This window comes from Scyliorhinus torazame, chromosome 6 (assembly GCF_047496885.1).
Source record: "Scyliorhinus torazame isolate Kashiwa2021f chromosome 6, sScyTor2.1, whole genome shotgun sequence".
Classification (NCBI taxonomy): domain Eukaryota; kingdom Metazoa; phylum Chordata; class Chondrichthyes; order Carcharhiniformes; family Scyliorhinidae; genus Scyliorhinus; species Scyliorhinus torazame.
The window spans coordinates 305,930,162-305,950,038 of record NC_092712.1 but is presented as its reverse complement, the minus strand read 5'-3'; the positions used below and the strand labels follow the sequence as shown (position 1 = coordinate 305,950,038).

The window sequence follows — 19,877 nt, the reverse complement described above, 5'->3', positions numbered from 1 at the left end:
GGCGGAGAATCCAGTCCATATTTAAGTGACTAGTTGAAGCTCTATTGTGAATTAGAGGCTTAAATTAGGACTTGATAAACCTATACCAAATTTAATGTCCGTCTCGAGATTTATGAATTGTTAACTGGAGGTAGACATTTTCTGGCACAATCTCCTCAGTGGAGTCCTGCTTGCCCCCCCCCCCCCCCCCCCCCCCCCCCCCCCCCCCCCCCCCCCCCCCCCCCCGCAGTAATTTGCTTTTATCTAATGGTAATCGTGAACCTATTCGATTGTCGTAAAACCGGACCAGCCCCACCACCCGAATACCACCCCCCCCCCCACACCCACCCACCTGCCGAACAACTTTCCGGCTATCCCCTGCCTACTTTCCCACTTGGCCTGACAACCTCTCCCGAACGGCTATCTTCAATTCACCTGCCCCCCTTCCCACCTGCCACCTTGCCAATCTACAATTTCACTAATGGCTCACTTATGTCATAAGACCATAAGGCATAGGAGCAGAATTAGGCCACTCGGCCCATCAAGTCTGCACCGCCATTCAATCATGGCTGATATTATTCTCATCACCATTTTCCTGCCAATGGGCGGCACGGTGGCACAGTGGTTAGCACTGCTGCCTCACAGCTTCAGGGTCCCGGGTTCAATTCCGGCCTCGGGTGACTGTCTGTGTAGAGTCTGCATGTTCTTCCCGTATCTGCGTGGGTTTCCTCCGGGTGCTCCAGTTTCCTCCCACAGTCCAAAGATGTGCAGGTTAGATGGATTGGCCATGCCAAATTGCCCGTTAGTGTCGTTACAGGGAAAGGGTGGAGGCATGGGCTTGGGAAGATGCTCTTTCCAAGGGCCGGTGCAGACTCGATGGGCTGAATGGCCTCTTTCTGCCCTGTAAATTCTATGATTCTCCCCACTCCTGATCCCCTTATTCACCAAGAACGTATCTACCTCTGTCTTAAAGACACTCAGTGATTTAGCCTCCACAGCCTTCTGCAGCAAAGAGTTCCACAGATTCACCACCCTCTGGCTGAAGAAATTCCTCCTCATTTCTGTTTTAAAGGATCGTCCCTTTAGTCTGACATTGTGTCCTCTGGTTCATGTTTTTCCCACTAGTGAAAACATCCTCTCCACGTCCACTCTATCCAGGCCTCGCAGTATCCTGTAAGTTTCAATAAGTTCCCGCAACATCCTTCTAAACGCCTTCTAAACTTGTCCTTTCGGCAAGGAATTCAGACGTCCTTACCTGGCCATACCCACCGCGATGTGGTTGACACTTAAATGCTCTCAAGGGCACCCCGGGATGGGAACGAATGCTGCCCTTGCCAGTCATACCCACATCCTCTGATTGAATTTTTAAAATCCAGGGAAGGGTGGCTGGTCACTCGAGTTCTGGAGCAAATCTCACAGTTGCTGAGGGTGTGAACCATTTTTGTCAGAATCACAGAGTCAACCATAGTGGTCTTAAGGAAATGTTACTCTTGTCCTTACAGCTCGACAGCCCTGCACCAGATTCTGAAGAAGTGACAAAAAAGAACTCAACAAACCACAACACAAAACATGTCTCGCCCAACAGGGACAGGTGAATATTGCTTTCTCTTTTTTTTTAATATGAATTTAGAGTAAACAGTTCTTTTTTTTCAAATTAAGGGGCAATTTTAGCATGACCAATCCACCTACGCTGCACATCTTTGGGTTGTGGGGGCGAGGCCCTTGCAGAACTGGGAGAACGTGCAAACGCCACACGGACAGTGACCCGGGGCCGGGATCGAACCCAGGTCCTCGGCAGAATGAGGCAGCACTCTGCTGCCCCTCGAATATTGCTTTCTCTATAGGAACTTGCAACTAAAAGGTGCGGTCTTGATCTTCTGGTCTCTGGATCATCAGAGACTGGGAGTACCACACAAGATGTGCTTCAGGACCGTGCACAGGTCTGGATGCAGTAGCATCGTCGGAAGTGCCTGGGAAGTTTAAACTTCTGACGGGCAATTCCCCTGCTCCCTGGGATCCCCCATAAGTCTCCAACTTTTAGAATCAGAGTCTTCAGACAATATCATTTGCAGTTACCCAGGAAATTTTAAACCGAAAATTCCTAGTCTAACTCCTGGGTAACTATAAAACTGACCCTCTAAATCACACACACTGACCACTCCCACCACAACCTAACCTGACTAGCCTCACTGCCTTACTAGCAACCCCCCCCCCCTATACTTCTTACTCCTGACCCCATGACTACCCCCGTCTACTCCGCGGCCCAGCTTGACTAACCCCCCACCTGACAACCTCTCCTGATCCGCCTATCTCCAACCCACCTACCACCTCACCCATTTGGCGCCATACCCCCTCACTACACATTCATTAACACATTAAAAGCTGTTTAAATGTCCCTGAGCTTTTCAGTATCTGAATGAACACTTACCAGAATATGGCAGCTAGTGCTGTAAATGGATCCTTGGCTTGTTCCCTCCTCCCCCTGCCACCCCAAATGATGCAGCACTATGAGGAAGTGGTTCGATGGAAGACCGCTCCGCATTTCTGAAGCAGCCGGGATTGGAAAACCAGCCAGGAATTGTGGAACTTCGTGGTTCCATCTTGATCTCCCTTTACTGCCTCCACTCTTTCCTCTTTCATTCCCTAAACTCCCTTCAACCGTAAACATCGCCATCCACTTTTCCACTTACACCCTTTACCTCTTTCCATTCCCATTCCCTTCCATCCTCCCTTTCTCCTTCCTGTCTTCCTCTCCCTTTCTTTGCCTTTTTCCTCCTATTCCCTCTCCCTTCCCTGATCCCTTGATCAGTTATTCTTGGTGAGATGTTCCCGCTGGTTTGGAAATTGCTGGACCAGAGCCCGGATTTTCTGTCCATTCAAATTAATGCAACTCCCCTGTAAAGCAATAAATACAACTCCCCTGTGACAAAAACCATTAGTTTTAGCAATCATTTTGTTTCGTAACCTAAGAGATAAAGCTGGAATGCACAGTTAAACAAACCAGTGTATCCATCAGCAAAATGATCGAAGATAAAACTAGTATTATAATAGGAGCCTCTTGTACAGCAACTATTGCCTCCAAGTGTAACATTTACTTCCGACAACTTCCACACTTCTCTCTGGCACCTTGCCAGTCAGTTCTAATCGTATTACAATAAGCCTCAATTTATTTTAATTACTTCCAATTGGCTCATTCCAGTTATGGGTGACCCTGAGCTTTGAATCCCGATTGTTTTTCAGCTATTTAAAAAAAAAAACTTTTGCGGAGGTTTTGTTTGCAGTTCAGCCTCATACTCCTACGGGAACCCGGTGCAGATACGGGTGGGGAAGGAGGAGGGCCTCCTCGTCAACCTGCTTCTGGGCCCGGCCAAACTTGCAACTAAGAGTCTAGGCAGCAGGCGACCAAGAGGCTCATCCGACCCAACTGTCTGCCCCTCTACCACGGCTACATTTGCGGCTGGGTGTCCCCGGAGAGGGAGTACATGATGTCCACCTGCACCGTTGAGGCCTTCCGTGCCTGTTGGGCACTGCAGGGACTGGGGTGTCTTATCGACCCACTTAACCACATTTTGGTTTCATGTTTTAAGTTTAATTTGCGATTTGTTTTTGTTTACGGCAGTATCCCTTTAAATGCTGAAAATTTGAATCCTGATGTCCTGAACCAAGTTACAGACACCATTCATAACCCTCCCCCCGCACCTTTTAACTTGTTCTCATGCTGTTGTGGGATGTGTTAAACGTGTTGGGGGAGGTGGTGGGGTGGTGGTATTGTCACTGGACCAGTAACCCAGACACACAAGGTAACGCTCTGGTGACCCGGGTTCAAATCCTGCCAATGTGGATGGTAAAATGTAAAATTTCAATAACAAATGAAACCATTGTCGATTGCCGTAGAAACCCATCTGGTTCACCAATGTCCTTTAGGGAAGGAAATCTGCCGCCCTTACTCGGTCTGGCCTACATGTGACTCCAGATCCACAGCAATGTGGTTGACTCTTAAAATTACCGTAAGTTCGAGGGCAATTAGGGGCGGGCAACAAATGCTGGCCTTGCCTGCGACGCCCACATCCCATGAAGGAATAAAAAAAATGCTTGCCTTGATGGTAACACTCTGGCCTCTGTGTCAGGTGATCGTGGGTTTGAGTCTTGTTCCAGGACATAAGCACATGATCGTGCTGGTCACCTCAACGTAGCAGGAAGTAAGTGCTGCACTGTTGCAAGTGCATTGGTCCACAGTGGATCTGAATCCATGATCTTGTAACTTAGGGGGTGAGAGTGTTATTACTACTCACCGTTTTTTACAGAATTTAGTGCAGAAGGCCATTCGACCCATTGAGTCCACACCGGCTCTTGGAAAGAGCACCCTACTTAAGCCCACATCTCCACCCTATACCCGGAACCCAGTAACCCCAGCTAACCTTTTTTGGACACTAAGGGCAATTTATGCTGGCCAATCCACCTAATCTGCACATCTTTGGACTGTGGGAGAAAACCAGTGCACCCGGAGGAAATCTACGCAGACACGGGGAGAACATGTAATAACAGTGCATCTGAAATAATTTACAGTATGTTATTAATACTTAGGACATTAATGAATAAGTCAAATCCTGTTTCTTTACATGCAATTTGGTTTATTTTAACCTGGTTGTGTTGTGGAGATTTATTCTGTCAAGGCAATTAATAAGTGAATAAGTCTGATTTTATTTTTAATACATCTGGGTTCAATTCTCGCCTCGGGTGACTGTCTGTGTGGAGTTTGCACTTTTTCACAGTAACTTCATTGCAGTGTTAATGTAAGCCAACTTGCGACACTAATAAAGATTATTATTACTACTACAGCCTAAGACATTCAGTGGAGTCTGCACGTTGTCCCCCGTGTGTGCGTGGGTTTCCTCCGGTGCTCCGGTTTCCTCCCACAGCCCAAAGATGTGCAGGTTAGGTGGATTGGCCATGATAAATTGCCCCTTCGTGTCCAAAAGGTTAGGTGGGGTTACGGGGATAGGGTGGAAGTGTGGGGTGCTATTTCCAGGGGCCGGTGCAGACTTGATGGGCCGAATGGCCTCCTTCTGCACTGTAAATTCTATGTTATGGTTTGGGGATTTTATTGATTTTTATATTCGATTGAATGTTCCGTGATTCCCACCATTTTCACATGAAAACCTTAAATTAGTGGCCTTTATTTTGGCAAAGACATACAGGGCGGGATTTACTGACCACGCCGCATCGGGACTTACTGGCCCTGCTGTTGTCAACCGGATTTCCCGGAGACAGCACCCCTTGTCACCTGGCAACCTGTGCGTCGGCTTGGGACCGGAATTTCCCACCGGCGTGAAGAGCCGGTAAATCCTGCCCGTAGAGTGGGTCTCTTGCTGGTTTGGGGATAGGTTTTTAATGAGTAATTGATGGTTGGGAGGGGCTTGCGCCTTTCTTAATTCATCCTTAACTAACCGAGGTGTCACACAAAATTCCGCTTTCAGGGGATATTCGAGAGAGGGATCCGGAAAAAACCAGAGAGAAATTTTAATCATTTCCGATCAGGAGAAGTTCAAACACTTGTCCAACAGCCTGATCACCTTGGATCCTCTGAGAAGGGTGGATGATGTTTCAGGCTTCTCTTCCGCAGTGGCTACTCTGAACGATGATCAACGAGAAATATTGCTGGAAAATGACTGTCACAAAGTTGAAAGTAAGCCCACTGACTATTCCCATTTCAGTGCAGCGCCCATTGACATCCAGCGGAATAATCAGAACTTCTTCTTTCCCCTTTGGATTTTGAAATCAGCTGAAAGCAAGACAAATTATTTGGAGATTGATCACTCAGCCACCTTTCCTTCGAGCTGTTTCCAGCAGTGCTTAGACTTCACCCCAGAGGTTGTCGACACTGATAGTGTGTCGCCTGGCTGCATTGACGAACAGGAAGGGAACCTGTACCCCTATCCTGACTTTCTCCCACCACCATTCAATAGAATAGACTTCAGTGAGCTGTCAATGCTGGAGGACTACAAGTGGAAAGAAGCACTGCCGGCGAGGCCTAACAGGCCCCTGGAGCAGCTAATAGACCGCATTGTACAGATGGAAAAGATCCAGTTTATGACCATTCAGAAGGAGAAAGGCCGAATAGCTGGGGTGTTGCCAAGCCCCCCTGCAAACGCTTGCACCTCGAGGAAAAATTCAAAGCGGAGCAGAAAGTCTCGGCAGTGTGATCTTCTCTGTGTGCAGCCGCCGCACGTCGAGGTTTGCTTTAAGAAGGCAAACCCCGGCAAGCTGGACAAACGCAAGTTCCTGTACCGAATAGGCTCCAGCCACCCGTGCACCGAATCCTCAGATTTTCAACTATCCAACGACGACGTAAAATTCAAGAGGCGCCTTCGAGCAAACTGCAACGTGTATAAACATTTTAAAAAGTCTCTCTACAGCTCAAACCAGATAATATTGAGTAGGACTGCCTCAACCTATGCCAACAATCCAGCCTTCTCTGCAGTGAAATCTGCGAAGCCCCTACCTGGACAGAAATCTTCAGTCAGCAGCCCCTGTAAGTACAAGAAAAAGCAGAAATATATCCAAGCAGCGTTAGGGAAGTCTATAGAAGGAAGATCAAAACATTGCTTTCTCACCAGAGAAATTCGTTAATTGATACTTCTACCCCAAGCTACACCATTAGTCACATTATTAAAAATAATCCCTCATTATCTGAGGCAAATAGACTGAGCACACACATACACATTTTGCTTCCAACAAACTCTTAGAACAATACTGTATACTTTTTAAAGAAAACTTATGTAATGTACTTTTGATGCTGGAAATAAAGATGAATTTTAATACTTTAAAACCCTTGAAACTTTCACCACAGGGTGCAAATCTCTCAATTTTTTTTTCTCTCAATGAGCATAAGCACACACACACACACACAGATGTTAAACTGAGGCTGTGCATGTCCTCTTGTGCACATGGAAAGGATTCTTTCTGCTTGAAGAAGAGGTGGCGAATTCTCCCCATGGTCCTTAATTAACATCACTAAAACAAATTCTCTGACCATTTATCTCGTTATATTCCCTAGAGTTTAGACGAATGAGAGGTGGTCTCATTGAAACATACAAAATGTTCACACGGCGCGGCAGGGTGGCACAGTGTTTAGCACTGCTGCCTCACAGTGCCAGGGATCTGGGTTCGATACCGGCCTTGGGTGACTTTCTGTGCCTGTGTGAGTTTCCTCCGGGTGCTCCGGTTTCTTCCACAGTCCGACGACGTGCAGGTTAGCTGGGTTCCAGAGAAAGGGGACACAATCTCACGATACAAAATAGGCCATTTTAGACTGAAATGGGGAGGAATTTCCTCACTGGAGGGTACTGTATCTTTGTAATTCTCTACCCCAGGTGGAGGCTCAGTCATTGAGTGTGTTCAAGAGTGAGATTGATAGATTTTTAGATATTAAAGAATTCACGGAAGGCAGGTGAGGTGGATTGGCCATTATCAACATGCGGGGATAGGGCAGGGGAGTGGGCCTAGGCAGGTGCTCTTTCGGAGGGTCGGCGCAGGCTTGATGGGCCAAATGGCCTCCTTCTCCAGGAATTCTATGGTTTTATATGAGGATAGTGCAGGAAAAAGTAGAAGATCAGCCATGAACTTGTTGAATGGCGAAGCAGGCTTGAGGTGCTGAATGGGCTATTCTCGCTCCCATTCCTATGTTGTTTGCGGGACCTGCCTGTGAAAAGTGACTGCTGCATTTTCCTGCAAAACGCACTGACTCCAAAAATCCCAGAAGTGATGGTTTGGCTGTGAGGTGCTTTGGGTCATCCTGAGGCTGTGAAATGCGCTATATAAATGCAAATTCTTTCTTTAAATCGGTGTTCAAATGCCCAAACAAATTGGCAAACTGACAGGCGGAGTACAAGAAACGGTGCTGTCCCAGCAGCCTTCACTTTCTGTACCGAAGCTGCTGGGGAACAAATTCAAGTACATTAAAGCCTTCAGTTATGAAATCACTCCTTCTTGAGTGTAATTGATCGCGCATCAATTTAATCTACTGGACTTAAGCTGGAAGGATGGATCTCTGAATCAAACCGGAGTGCCTTCAACTCAGCCCCCACGCGGAGAACTCGGCTGCAATATTTAGACACTGGCTGGCGGCTTTAAAGGCTACCTCGAGACGGCCGGAGGCACCCCCTCAGAAGGACAGAAAATGCATCTCCTGCGCTCAAGGGTCAGCCCTGGGATCTACACCCTTATCGAGGAGGCGGAGAACTATGATGCCGCGATCGAACTGTTAGAAGGACATTATATGGGCATTATGGGCAGCACGGTAGCATAGTGGTTAGCACAATTGCTTCACAGCTCCAGGGTCCCAGGTTCGATTCCCGGCTTGGGTCACTGTCTGTGCGGAGTCTGCACGTTCTCCCCGTGTATGCGTGGGTTTCCTCCGGGTGCTCCGGTTTCCTCCCACAGTCCAAAGATGTGCAGGTTAGGTGGATTGGCCATGCTAAATTGTCCTTAGTGTCCAAAAATTGCCCTTAGTGTTGAGTGGGGTTACTGGGTTATGGGGATAGGGTGGAGGTGTGGGCTTGGGTAGGGTGCTCTTTCCAAGAGCCGGTGCAGACTCGATGGGCCGAGTGGCCTCCTTCTGCACTGCAAATTACATGTCCTATATCCGCCCTGTAAATCAGGTCTACGCACGTTACCTGCTTGCAACTAGACGGCAAAGCCCCGGGGAATCGTTAGAAGATTTCTACCGGGCGCTACTGGTGCTGGGCCGAAACTGTGGCTGCCCGCAAGTTTCGGGGAGCGAGCACACGGAACTTTCAATCAGGGATGCTTTCGTAGCAGATATGAGCTCCTCAGATATCCGCCGCAGACTCCTAGAAAGGGACACTCTGGGACTTAGAGAGGCACGGGCCCTGGCAGGGTCCATGGACGTTGCCTACAAAAACACGCAGTCCTATGCGTCCGACCGCACGGCGGCCCCCTGGGCTGCGTGGCACGCCGCAGCGGCAGCCCCACAGACCTTCCCCCGACCCCGCAGGCCTGCGCTACGAGACGGCCCACTAACACCGCCGTGCCCCGCTGTTTCTTCTGCAGGCAGGCGACTCATCCCCGCCCTCACTGGCCGGCCCTCACCGCCGCCTGCAAAGGGTGCGGCAAGAAGGTCCACTTTGTGGGGGTCTGCCAGGCCCGCGCCGTGGCCGTGGTCTCCAGCGGCTCTGGACCGCCACGGCAACCCCCCTTCAGGCCCCGACCGGCCAGCGCTCACCGCCAACCCCCTATCCAAGGGCCACGTGCGACCCACGGGCGTGGCCATCTTGCCCCCCGGACACCATGCTGGACGGGTGGGCGCCGCCATTTTGTCCATCGCCGCCGCCATCTTGTTCATCCCCGGACACCATGTGCGACCCATGGGTGACGCCATCTTGGATGGGGCCCCAGGCCCCCAGCACGGCCGACTACACCCTGCCCGATCAGAAGTTGCAACTGCTTCATCTGGCCTCGGTGACACTGGACCAAAGTCGGCCCTGGACACTTGCAACAGCTACAACGACGGTCTTCATCAACGGCCATGAGACGTCTTGCCTGATTGAATCTGGGAGCACGGAAAGCTTTGTTCACCCCGACACGGTAAGGCGCTGTTCACTTGTAACCCACCCTGTAAACCAAAGGATCTCCCTGGCCTCCGGATCACACTCGGTGGAGATAAAGGGGTTCTGTCTAGCGAACCTCACTGCCCAAGGCAGGAAATTCGACAATTCCCGCCTGTATGTCCTGCCGCACCTCTGCGCGGCTACTCTCCTGGGGCTGGAATTCCAATGCCATTTGCAAAGCCTGACCTTTAAATTCGGCGGCCCTATACCTCCCCTTACTGTCTGCAGCCTCGCGACCCTTAAGGTCGACCCGCCTTCCCTGTTTGCGAACCTCACCCCAGATTGCAAACCCGTCGCCACCAGGAGCAGGCGGTACAGCGCCCAGGACCGGACCTTCATCAGGTCAGAGGTCCAAAGGCTGCTGGGGGAAGGGGTCATCGAAGCGAGCAACAGTCCCTGGTGAGCTCAAGTAGTGGTGGTAAAGACCGGGGAGAAGCATAGGATGGTCATTGACTACAGCCAGACCATCAACAGGTTTACGCAGCTGGACGCGTACCCTCCCCCCCCGTATAGCCGACCTGGTAAACAGGATCGCACAATACAAGGTCTTCACGGTGGATCTCAAGACCGCCTACCACCAGCTACCCTTCCGTAATAGTGACCGCAAGTACACTGCCTTCAAAATAGATGGGCGGCTCTATCAATTTTTAAGAGTTCCCTTTGGTGTCACTAATGGGGTCTCGGTCTTCCAGCGAGCGATGGACCGAATGGTTGACCGGTACAGCTTACGCGCAACGTTCCCGTATCTGGATAACGTCACCATCTGTGGCCATGACCAGCATGACCACGACACCAACCTCCGCAGATTTCTCCAGACCGCGCAAATCCTTAACCTGACATACAATAAGGATAAATGCGTGTTTAGCACCGACCGTCGAGCCATTCTAGGCTATGTAGTGCGAAATGGAGTTATAGGCCCCGACCATGAGCGCATGCGCCCCCTTATGGAGTTCCCCCTCCCTCACTGCTCCAAGGCCCTGAAGTGCTGCCTCGGGTTTTTCAGTTATTACGCCCAGTGGGTCCCCAACTACGCAGACAAAGCCCGACCCCTAATCCAGTCCACAACCTTCCCCCTGTCGACAGAGGCCCACCAGGCCTTCAGCCGCATCAAAGCAGACATTGCAAAGGCCACGATGCACGCCATCTACGAGTCCCTCCCCTTCCAGGTCGAGAGGGATGCGTTCGACGTAGCTCTGGCGGCCACCCTCAACCAAGCGGGCAGGCCCGTGGCTTTCTTCTCCCGCACTCTCCATGCTTCCGAAATTCGCCATTCCTCGGTCGAAAAAGAGGCACAAGCCATAGTAGAAGCTGTGAGACATTGGAGGCATTACCTGGCCGGCAGGAGATTCACTCTCCTCACGGACCAACGGTCGGTTGCCTTCATGTTCGATAATGCACAGCGGGGCAAGATTAAAAACAACAAGATCTTGCGGTGGAGGATAGAACTCTCCACCTTCAACAACGAGATCTTGTACCGTCCGGGAAGCTAAACGAGCCTCCTGATGCCCTGTCCCGCGGCACTTGTGCCACTGCACAAGTGGACCGCGTCCGGGCCCTCCATGAGGACCTCTGCCACCCAGGGGTCACTCGTTTCTTCCACTTCATCAAGACCCGCAATCTGCCCTACTCCATCGAGGAGGTCGGGACAGTCACCAGGGACTACCAAACCTGCGCAGAGTGCAAACCGCACTTCTACCGGACAGAGAGGGCGCACCTGATAAAGGTTTCCCGTCCCTTTGAACGCCTCAGCATGGTCTTCAAAGGCCCCTTCCCCTCCACCGACCGCAACACGTACTTCCTGAACGTGATTGACGAGTACTCCCGGTTCCCATTCGCCATCCCCTGCTCAGACATGACCGCAACCACCGTCATCAAGGCCCTCCAGGGTATCTTTACACTGTTCGGTTTCCCCGCGTACATACACAATGATAGGGGGTCCTCCTTTATGGGCGCGAGCTGCGTCAATTCCTGCTCAGCAAGGGCATCGCCTCGAGCAGGATGACCAGTTACAACCCCTGGGGAAACGGACAGGTGGAGAGGGAGAACGGAATGGTCTGGAAGACTGTTCTACTAGCCCTACGGTCCAGGAATCTCCCAGTTTCCCGCTGGCAAGAAGTCCTCCCGGAGGCCCTCCAGGCCATCCAGTCGCTGCTCTGTACAACCACAAATCAGACACCTCATGAACGTCTCCTTGTTTTCCCCAGGAAGTCCTCCTCCGGGACCTCGCTCCCAACCTGGCTAGCGACACCCGGACCCATCCTGCTTCGGAAGCACGTGCGGGCGCACAAGTCGGACCCGTTGGTCGAGAGGGTCCACCTGCTGCACGCTAACCCCCAGTACGCCTGCATGGCGTTCCCTGATGGCCGGCAAGATACAGTCTCCCTTCGAGACCTGGCGCCCGCCGGAACCCCATGCGCACCCGAACCATTGCCCCACCCCCACCTCCCCCCACAGCACCTCACTGGAGGGTCAGTACTCCCGCCGCGCCTGCCTAGGCCTGCCCACCCACTGGCCCCCCCTATAGGCGCCCCCCTCCCGTGTCAACCTTTTGCCCCAACAGCGCCGCCTAGGGGTGACGAAGCTGCCAGGGAGGCCGAAACCACGCTCCCGGAGTCACAACCACCGGGACCCCCACCAGAATCACCACCGAAGCCCAGATGCTCCAGAAGGTCGACCAGGCCACCCGATCGACTGATTGCTTCGCTGTGACTTTAACTGTGAACTGTAAATATCCTCGACAGCACGGTACCTCCATACCTGATCATACCATGTTAAAGGCGACTGTTACCACTGGCCACCACTCCCGCCAGACTCTTTTTTAACAGGGGGTGAATGTGGTAGTACCAGGTATTGCGGCACCTAAGAGGCTGATGACCATTGGTTAGACCCAGGAGTCTACCATTGGCTGTTGTTACGTAAGCGGAGTACAAGAAACGGTGCTGTCCCAGCAGCCTTCACTTTCTGTACCGAAGCTGCTGGGGAACAAGTTCTAGTCGATTAAAGCCTTCAGTTATGAAATCACTTTGTCTTGAGTGTAATTGATCGCGCATCAGAACTTCCTTCTTATATTTTTATTTTCTATACTATTCTACCTGAAAACTTCAATATGTTTAGGCTCAAATAATCTGGGACAAATGGCCAAACTAAAAATTATTTTTAGTTTATGCGTACAGTTCAGACAAGGGCTATTTTCCCTGAGGAGCGGGGGTTAATTAATTTGGTCTGCGAAGCGAGTTATCTCAAGTTCTGTAAGAGTTCAGTAATTTTTCTCGCTAGCTTAATTAACCCATTGTGAACTGCACCCAACCTTTGTATGCTACTGAAAACCATTCCATTCCATGAAGAAACTGGTTTAATAGTTTAACTGCTTTTGAAAACTGTCGGATGTGATTATCATCTGTCCTTTGGAGTGACATTAACATAATGGAATCTAGGGCAGCACGGTGGCGCAGTGGTAGCACTGCAGTTCTCACGGCGCCGAGGTCCCAGGTTCGATCCCGGCTCTGGGTCACTGTCCGTGTGGAGTTTGCACATTCTCCCCGTGTTTGTGTGGGTTTTGCCCCACAACCCAAAGATGTGCAGGTTAGGTGGATTGAACACACTAAATTGCCCCTTAATTGGAAAAAATGAATTGGGTACTCTAAATTTATTTTAAAAAACCATAATGGAATCTTACAGACTGACTGGTAGCAAGATGACTACAAAAAGGATAATTGGTTGCCAGTGATACTGGATATCTCAAAGCGCTTTACCGTCATGACGTATATTTATTTTAAAACAGTCACCTTTGTAATGTAAACAACGTAGCAGCCAATTTGCACGCAGCCAGCTCTCACTAACAGCAATGTGGTAACATCCAGATAATGTTTTTTGTGTTGTTGGTTAAGGGATGAACTGTTGGTCAGGACATCTGCGAGAACCCTCCTCTTCTTCGAAATAGGGGCATGGGATATTTTATGCCCACCCGAGAGGGGGTTAGAGGCCTCAGATTAACGTCCCATCTAAAAGATGGTACCTCCGACAGTGTAGCACTCCCGCAACAGAATTAATTTTTTGTGCATAAGTGCTGGGGAGGGGAGCTGAACCCACACACTTCACTCTCAGACAGGAGGGTGCCATCAACGGACCCACAGCTGATACTATATCCCATGCATTAAATACATGGGGCTGGATTCTCCGATTTTGAGACTGAATGCTGACACTGATATGTTGGGTGCTCTGCTACACAGACGAACCAACACGGTTGCGAATGGTACAACTCAGTTTTATTACTAACATATATTTACAATGGTAAACTGGTTACTGAGGTTCGATCATAACCCTTGAATCTGTGGACCTATTCCTAACACTATCTTGGAGTGGCACTCAGCACATGGTGGATGTCTGAGTGGCTTGCTGTGAGCTCTGTGCCCTGAGCTGTCTCCTGCTGGAATGGGCGGGAAGTGTTGTGTTCCCTGTTTTGTAGTGTGTATGCTCTTGCCTGTGATTGGCTGTGGTGTTGTGTGTGTGTTGATTGGTCCGTTGATCTGTCCATCAGTATGTATGTATGTTTGCACCATAATGTTTACCTGAATATCATGACATCCCCCCTTTGTTTTACAAGAACATGTGCCTATGTGGTTATAAAGAGAGATGTGTACTGAGTGCAGTTGAATGTGTGTGTGCAATATCTACAGCATGTACATGAGGCTAAACTATATACAAGGGGCGATGTCGGGTGCGACATAGCAACGAGGTTGTACCATAAACAAAGGACGGGGAAATGTTGAACGACAAAACAAACTCCTGTAACGACAAGGAAGAACAGAAACATATTAACACAGTGGTATTATGAGTTCAATGTACAAACAGGCTCATAAGTCCAGTCTAGTAGGTGGGCGACGAATTTGGGTTGACCGCCTCAAGGGTGGGTCAGGATCCACCGGCTGTGGAACGGGCCTGGCCACGGGTGACGACGGAACGGGCATGGTGGCAGGAAGCTCCACAAAGTCGACATCAGGAACAACAGGAGGGCGTGGTACCGGTGTAAGTTCCCGTAGCGAGCGTGGAAGTAGGCGAAGAGCCCGGCGATTGCGCCTGCGAATGGATCCATCAGGCATGCGAACCAGGAACGAACAGGGAGCCACACATCAGAGAACTTCGGCAGGTGCTGACCAGCCACCTTCTGGTAGGTGGATGCGGACGTCGTCTCCAGGCGCCAGGGCGGGAAGATCAGTTGCCCATGTGTCATATGCCATCTTCTGTCGAACGCGTTGCTGTTGCATCCTGTGCAGTACCAGAGCATGGTTGGTTGTGGGTACCAGAATGGATGGCACAGTGGTCCTGAGGGCGCAACCCATCTGGGCTGGTGAGAGGTCAGTGGCTAGTGGGGTCGAGTGATAGGCCAGCAGGGATAGGCAGAAATCCGATCTGGCAGCAGCAGCCTTGCAGAGGAGCCGCTTGACGATGTGAACGCCCTTCTCCGCCTTTCCATTGGACTGGGGATGCAGAGGGCTGGACGTCACGTGTGTGAAGCCATACGAAGCAGGAAAGGACGACCATTCCTGGCTGGCAAAAACAGGGCCCATTGTCCGACATGACAGTAATCGGAATGTCGTGGCGAGCGAAGGTGTCTTTGCAGGCCCTTATGACAGCGGACGATGTCAAATCGTGCAGGCGTATGACCTCTGGATAGTTTGAAAAGTAATCAATCACGATGCTGCACTCGTTAATGGGAGCGGAGGCCCCGGCGGGTCCGCTGGAGGTGGAGGGAGCATACCGAGTGATGGCGCGAGGACCGAGAGCAGGAGAAATTCCTAGAGCCATAGTGGTGAGATTCCTCCGTTTTAAGGATAGAGAGATGGTCCTTAGATGGGCAAAGAAAACTCGGAGCAGTAAGTGGGAGAACGCGGTGATCCGCGTATACCAAGACTGGAGTGCGGAGGTGGCGAGAAGGAGGGCGAGCTTTAATCGGGCCAAGGCGGTGCTTCACAAAAAGAAGATAAAATTCGGAATGCTGCAACCGGCAAGACTGTGGGTCACATATCAAGGGAGGCACCACTACTTTGAGACGGTGGATGAGGCGTGGACTTTTATCGTGGAGGAAAAATTGGAATGAGCGGGTTATTAAAAAAAGAACGTTTGAAACAAAGTGATGGGGCGAGTATGGGGGGCGAAGAGGGGGGTAAAAAGGGGGGAAAGAGGAGTTTTATGTTATTAATCCTGCGATGTGGTAACTTTTCTGTCTTCCACAGGAGGTGGTGGGGGGAGGAAAGGAGGTGGAGGAGATGGGGCGTTGGTCATGGGGGGCGGGGCCAAGGGGGAAGCGCGGGCTCGGTTCCCGCGCTATGATAATCATGGCGGGAATAGGGAAGCAGGAAGGAGGGGGCGTCGCACGGTGCGAGCCGAGGTCACGGGGGGAAGCCGAGGTCGGCCAGAGTTTGCTGACTTCTGGGAGCAACATGGGGGGTGTAACTACGCTAGTGGGGGATCTAGCGGGGGGGGTGGGAGGGGGGAATTATTGGGCTGCTGCTGTTGGGGAGAGGGGGGAGCTGGTATGGGGTGGGGTGGGCGGGGGGGCACCGCCTGGGGGGGACACAGCTGCGTGGGAACCGGGTGAGGAGCTGGAAAAAGGCGATGGCTAATCGACAAGGGGGGGGTGGTTAAAAAGCCCCCCAACCCGGCTGATCACGTGGAACGTGAGAGGGCTGAACGGGCCGATAAAGAGGGCACGGGTACTCGCACACCTTAAGAAACTTAAGGCAGACGTGGTTATGTTACAGGAAACGCACTTGAAACTGATAGACCAGGTGAGACTGCGCAAAGGTTGGGTGGGGCAGGTGTTCCATTCGGGGCTAGATGCGAAAAACAGGGGGGTGGCTATATTAGTGGGGAAGCGGGTAATGTTTGAGGCAAAGACTATAGTGGCGGATAGCGGGGGCAGATACGTGATGGTGAGTGGCAAACTACAGGGGGAGATGGTGGTTTTGGTAAACGTATATGCCCCGAACTGGGATGATGCCAATTTTATGATGCGTATGCTAGGATGCATCCCGGACCTAGAGGTGGGAAAGTTGGTAATGGGGGGAGATTTCAATACGGTGTTGAAACCAGGGCTGGACAGGTCGAGGTCCAGGACTGGAAGGAGGCCGGCAGCAGCCAAGGCGCTTAAAGATTTTATGGAGCAGATGGGAGGAGTAGACCCGTGGAGATTTAGCAGACCTAGGAGTAAGGAGTTTTCGTTTTTCTCCTATGTCCACAAAGTCTATTCGCGAATAGACTTTTTTGTTTTGGGAAGGGCGTTGATCCCGAAGGTGAGGGGAACGGAGTATACGGCTATAGCCATTTCGGATCACGCTCCACATTGGGTGGACTTGGAGATAGGGGAGGAAACAGAAGGGCGCCCACCCTGGAGGATGGACATGGGACTAATGGCAGATGAGGGGGTGTGTCTAAGGGTGAGGGGGTGCATTGAAAAGTACTTGGAACTCAATGATAATGGGGAGGTCCAGATGGGAGTGGTCCGGGAGGCGCTGAAGGCAGTGGTTAGAGGGGAGCTGATATCAATAAGGGCACATAAAGGAAAGCAGGAGAGTAGGGAACGGGAGCGGTTGCTGCAAGAACTTCTGAGGGTGGACAGGCAATATGCGGAGGCACCGGAGGAGGGACTGTACAGGGAAAGGCAAAGGCTACACGTAGAATTTGACTTGCTGACAACGGGTATACAGAGGCACAGTGGAGGAAGGCACAGGGTGTACAGTACGAATATGGGGAGAAGGCGAGCAGGTTGCTGGCCCACCAATTGAGGAAAAGGGGAGCAGCGAGGGAAATAGGGGGAGTGAGGGATGAGGAAGGAGAGATGGAGCGGGGAGCGGAGAGAGTGAATGGAGTGTTCAAGGCATTTTATAAAAAATTATACGAAGCTCAACCCCCGGATGGGAGGGAGAGAATGATGGGCTTTCTGGACCGGCTGGAATTTCCCAAGGTGGAGGCGCAGGAAAGGGTGGGACTGGGAGCATAGATTGAAATAGAGGAAGTAGTGAAAGGAATTAGGAGCATGCAGGCGGGGAAGGCTCCGGGACCGGATGGATTCCCAGTTGAATTTTACAGGAAATATGTGGACTTGCTCGCCCCGCTACTGATGAGGACCTTTAATGAGGCAAAGGAAAGGGGACAGCTGCCCCCGACTATGTCTGAGGCAACGATATCGCTTCTCCTAAAGAAGGAAAAGGACCCGCTGCAATGCGGGTCCTATAGACCTATTTCCCTCCTAAATGTAGATGCGAAGATTCTGGCCAAGGTAATGGCAATGAGGATAGAGGATTGTGTCCCGAGGGTGGTCCATGAGGACCAAACTGGGTTTGTGAAGGGGAGACAGCTGAATACGAATATACGGAGGCTGCTAGGGGTAATGATGATGCCCCCACCAGAGGGGGAAGCGGAGATAGTGGTGGCGATGGATGCCGAGAAAGCATTTGATAGAGTGGAGTGGGATTATCTGTGGGAGGTGCTGAGGAGATTTGGTTTTGGAGATGAGTATGTTGGGTGGGTGCAGCTGTTGTATAGGGCCCCAGTGGCGAGTGTGGTCACGAATGGACGGGGATCTGCATACTTTCGGCTCCATAGAGGGACAAGGCAGGGATGCCCTCTGTCCCCATTATTGTTTGCACTGGCGATTGAGCCCCTGGCAATAGCATCGAGGGGTTCCAAGAAGTGGAGGGGAGTACTTAGAGGAGGAGAAGAACACCGGGTATCTCTGTATGCGGATGATTTGTTGTTATATGTAGCGGACCCGGCGGATGGGGATGCCAGAGATAATGCGGACACTTCGGGAGTTTGGAGAATTCTCAGGATATAAACTGAACATGGGGAAAAGTGAGTTGTTTGTGGTGCATCCAGGGGAGCAGAGCAGAGAAATAGAGGACTTTCCGCTGAGGAAGGTAACAAGGGACTTTCGTTACTTGGGGATCCAGATAGCCAAGAATTGGGGTACATTGCATAGGTTAAATTTAACGCGATTGGTGGAACAAATGGAGGAGGACTTCAAGAGATGGGACATGGTATCCCTGTCACTGGCAGGGAGGGTGCAGGCGGTTAAAATGGTAGTCCTCCCGAGATTTCTCTTTGTGTTTCAGTGCCTCCCGGTGGTGATCACGAAGGCTTTTTTCAAAAGGATCGAAAAGAGTATCATGAGTTTTGTGTGGGCCGGGAAGACCCCGAGAGTGAGGAAGGGATTCTTACAGCGTAGTAGGGATGGGGGGGCTGGCACTACCGAGCCTAAGTGAGTACTACAGGGCCGCCAATATCTCAATGGTGAGTAAGTGGATGGGAGAAGAGGAGGGAGCGGCGTGGAAGAGATTGGAGAGGGTGTCCTGTAGGGGGACTAGCCTACAAGCTATGGTGACGGCCCCATTGCCGTTCTCACCGAAGAAATACACCACAAGCCCGGTGGTGGTGGCGACTTTGAAAATTTGGGGACAGTGGAGACGGCATAGGGGAAAGACGGGAGCCTTGGTGGGGTCCCCGATAAGAAATAACCATAGGTTTGCCCCGGGGAGAATGGATGGGGGATTTGGAATATGGCAAAGGGCAGGAGTAACGCAACTGTTTGTGGATGGGAAGTTCGCAAGTCTGGGAGCGCTGACCGAGAAATATGGGTTGCCCCAAGGAAATGCATTCCGGTATATGCAACTGAGGGCTTTTGCGAGGCAACAGGTGAGGGAATTCCCGCAGCTCCCGACGCATGAGGTGCAGGACAGAGTGATCTCAAAGACACGGGCGGGGGATGGTAAGGTGTCAGATATATATAGGGAAATGAGAGACGAGGGGGAGATTATGGTAGATGAGCTGAAAGGGAAATGGGAAGAAGAGCTGGGGGAGGAGATTGAGGAGGGGCTGTGGGCGGATGCCCTAAGTAGGGTAAACTCATCGTCCTCGTGTGCCAGGCTAAGCCTGATTCAATTTAAGGTGTTACACAGGGCGCATATGACTGGAGCACGGCTCAGTAAATTTTTTGGGGTAGAGGATAGGTGTGCGAGATGCTCGAGAAGCCCAGCGAATCACACCCACATGTTCTGGTCATGTCCGGCACTACAGGGTTCTGGGTGGGGGTGACAAAGGTGCTTTCGAAAGTAGTGGGGGTCCAGGTCGAACCAAACTGGGGGTTGGCTATATTTGGGGTTGCACAAGAGCCGGGAGTACAGGAGGCGAGAGAGGCCGATGTTTTGGCCTTTGCGTCCCTAGTAGCCCGGCGCAGGATACTGTTGATGTGGAAGGAAGCCAAGCCCCCGG

The 19,877-nt window shown here is 51.4% G+C and overlaps 1 protein-coding gene across 1 annotated transcript in view; it reads left to right on the top strand.

Moving 5' to 3' along the window:
* Positions 1 to 6,802, top strand: part of LOC140425566 (uncharacterized) — a 65,598-nt gene extending 58,796 nt beyond the window's left edge. Inside the window, exons 6-7 of the mRNA XM_072510001.1 lie at positions 1,482 to 1,570; positions 5,457 to 6,802. Of these exons, the coding sequence (XP_072366102.1) occupies positions 1,482 to 1,570; positions 5,457 to 6,609 (1,242 nt within the window). The 3' untranslated portion in view covers positions 6,610 to 6,802. The remainder of the gene's footprint in view (positions 1 to 1,481; positions 1,571 to 5,456) is intronic.
* Positions 6,803 to 19,877: the final 13,075 nt, after the last annotated feature.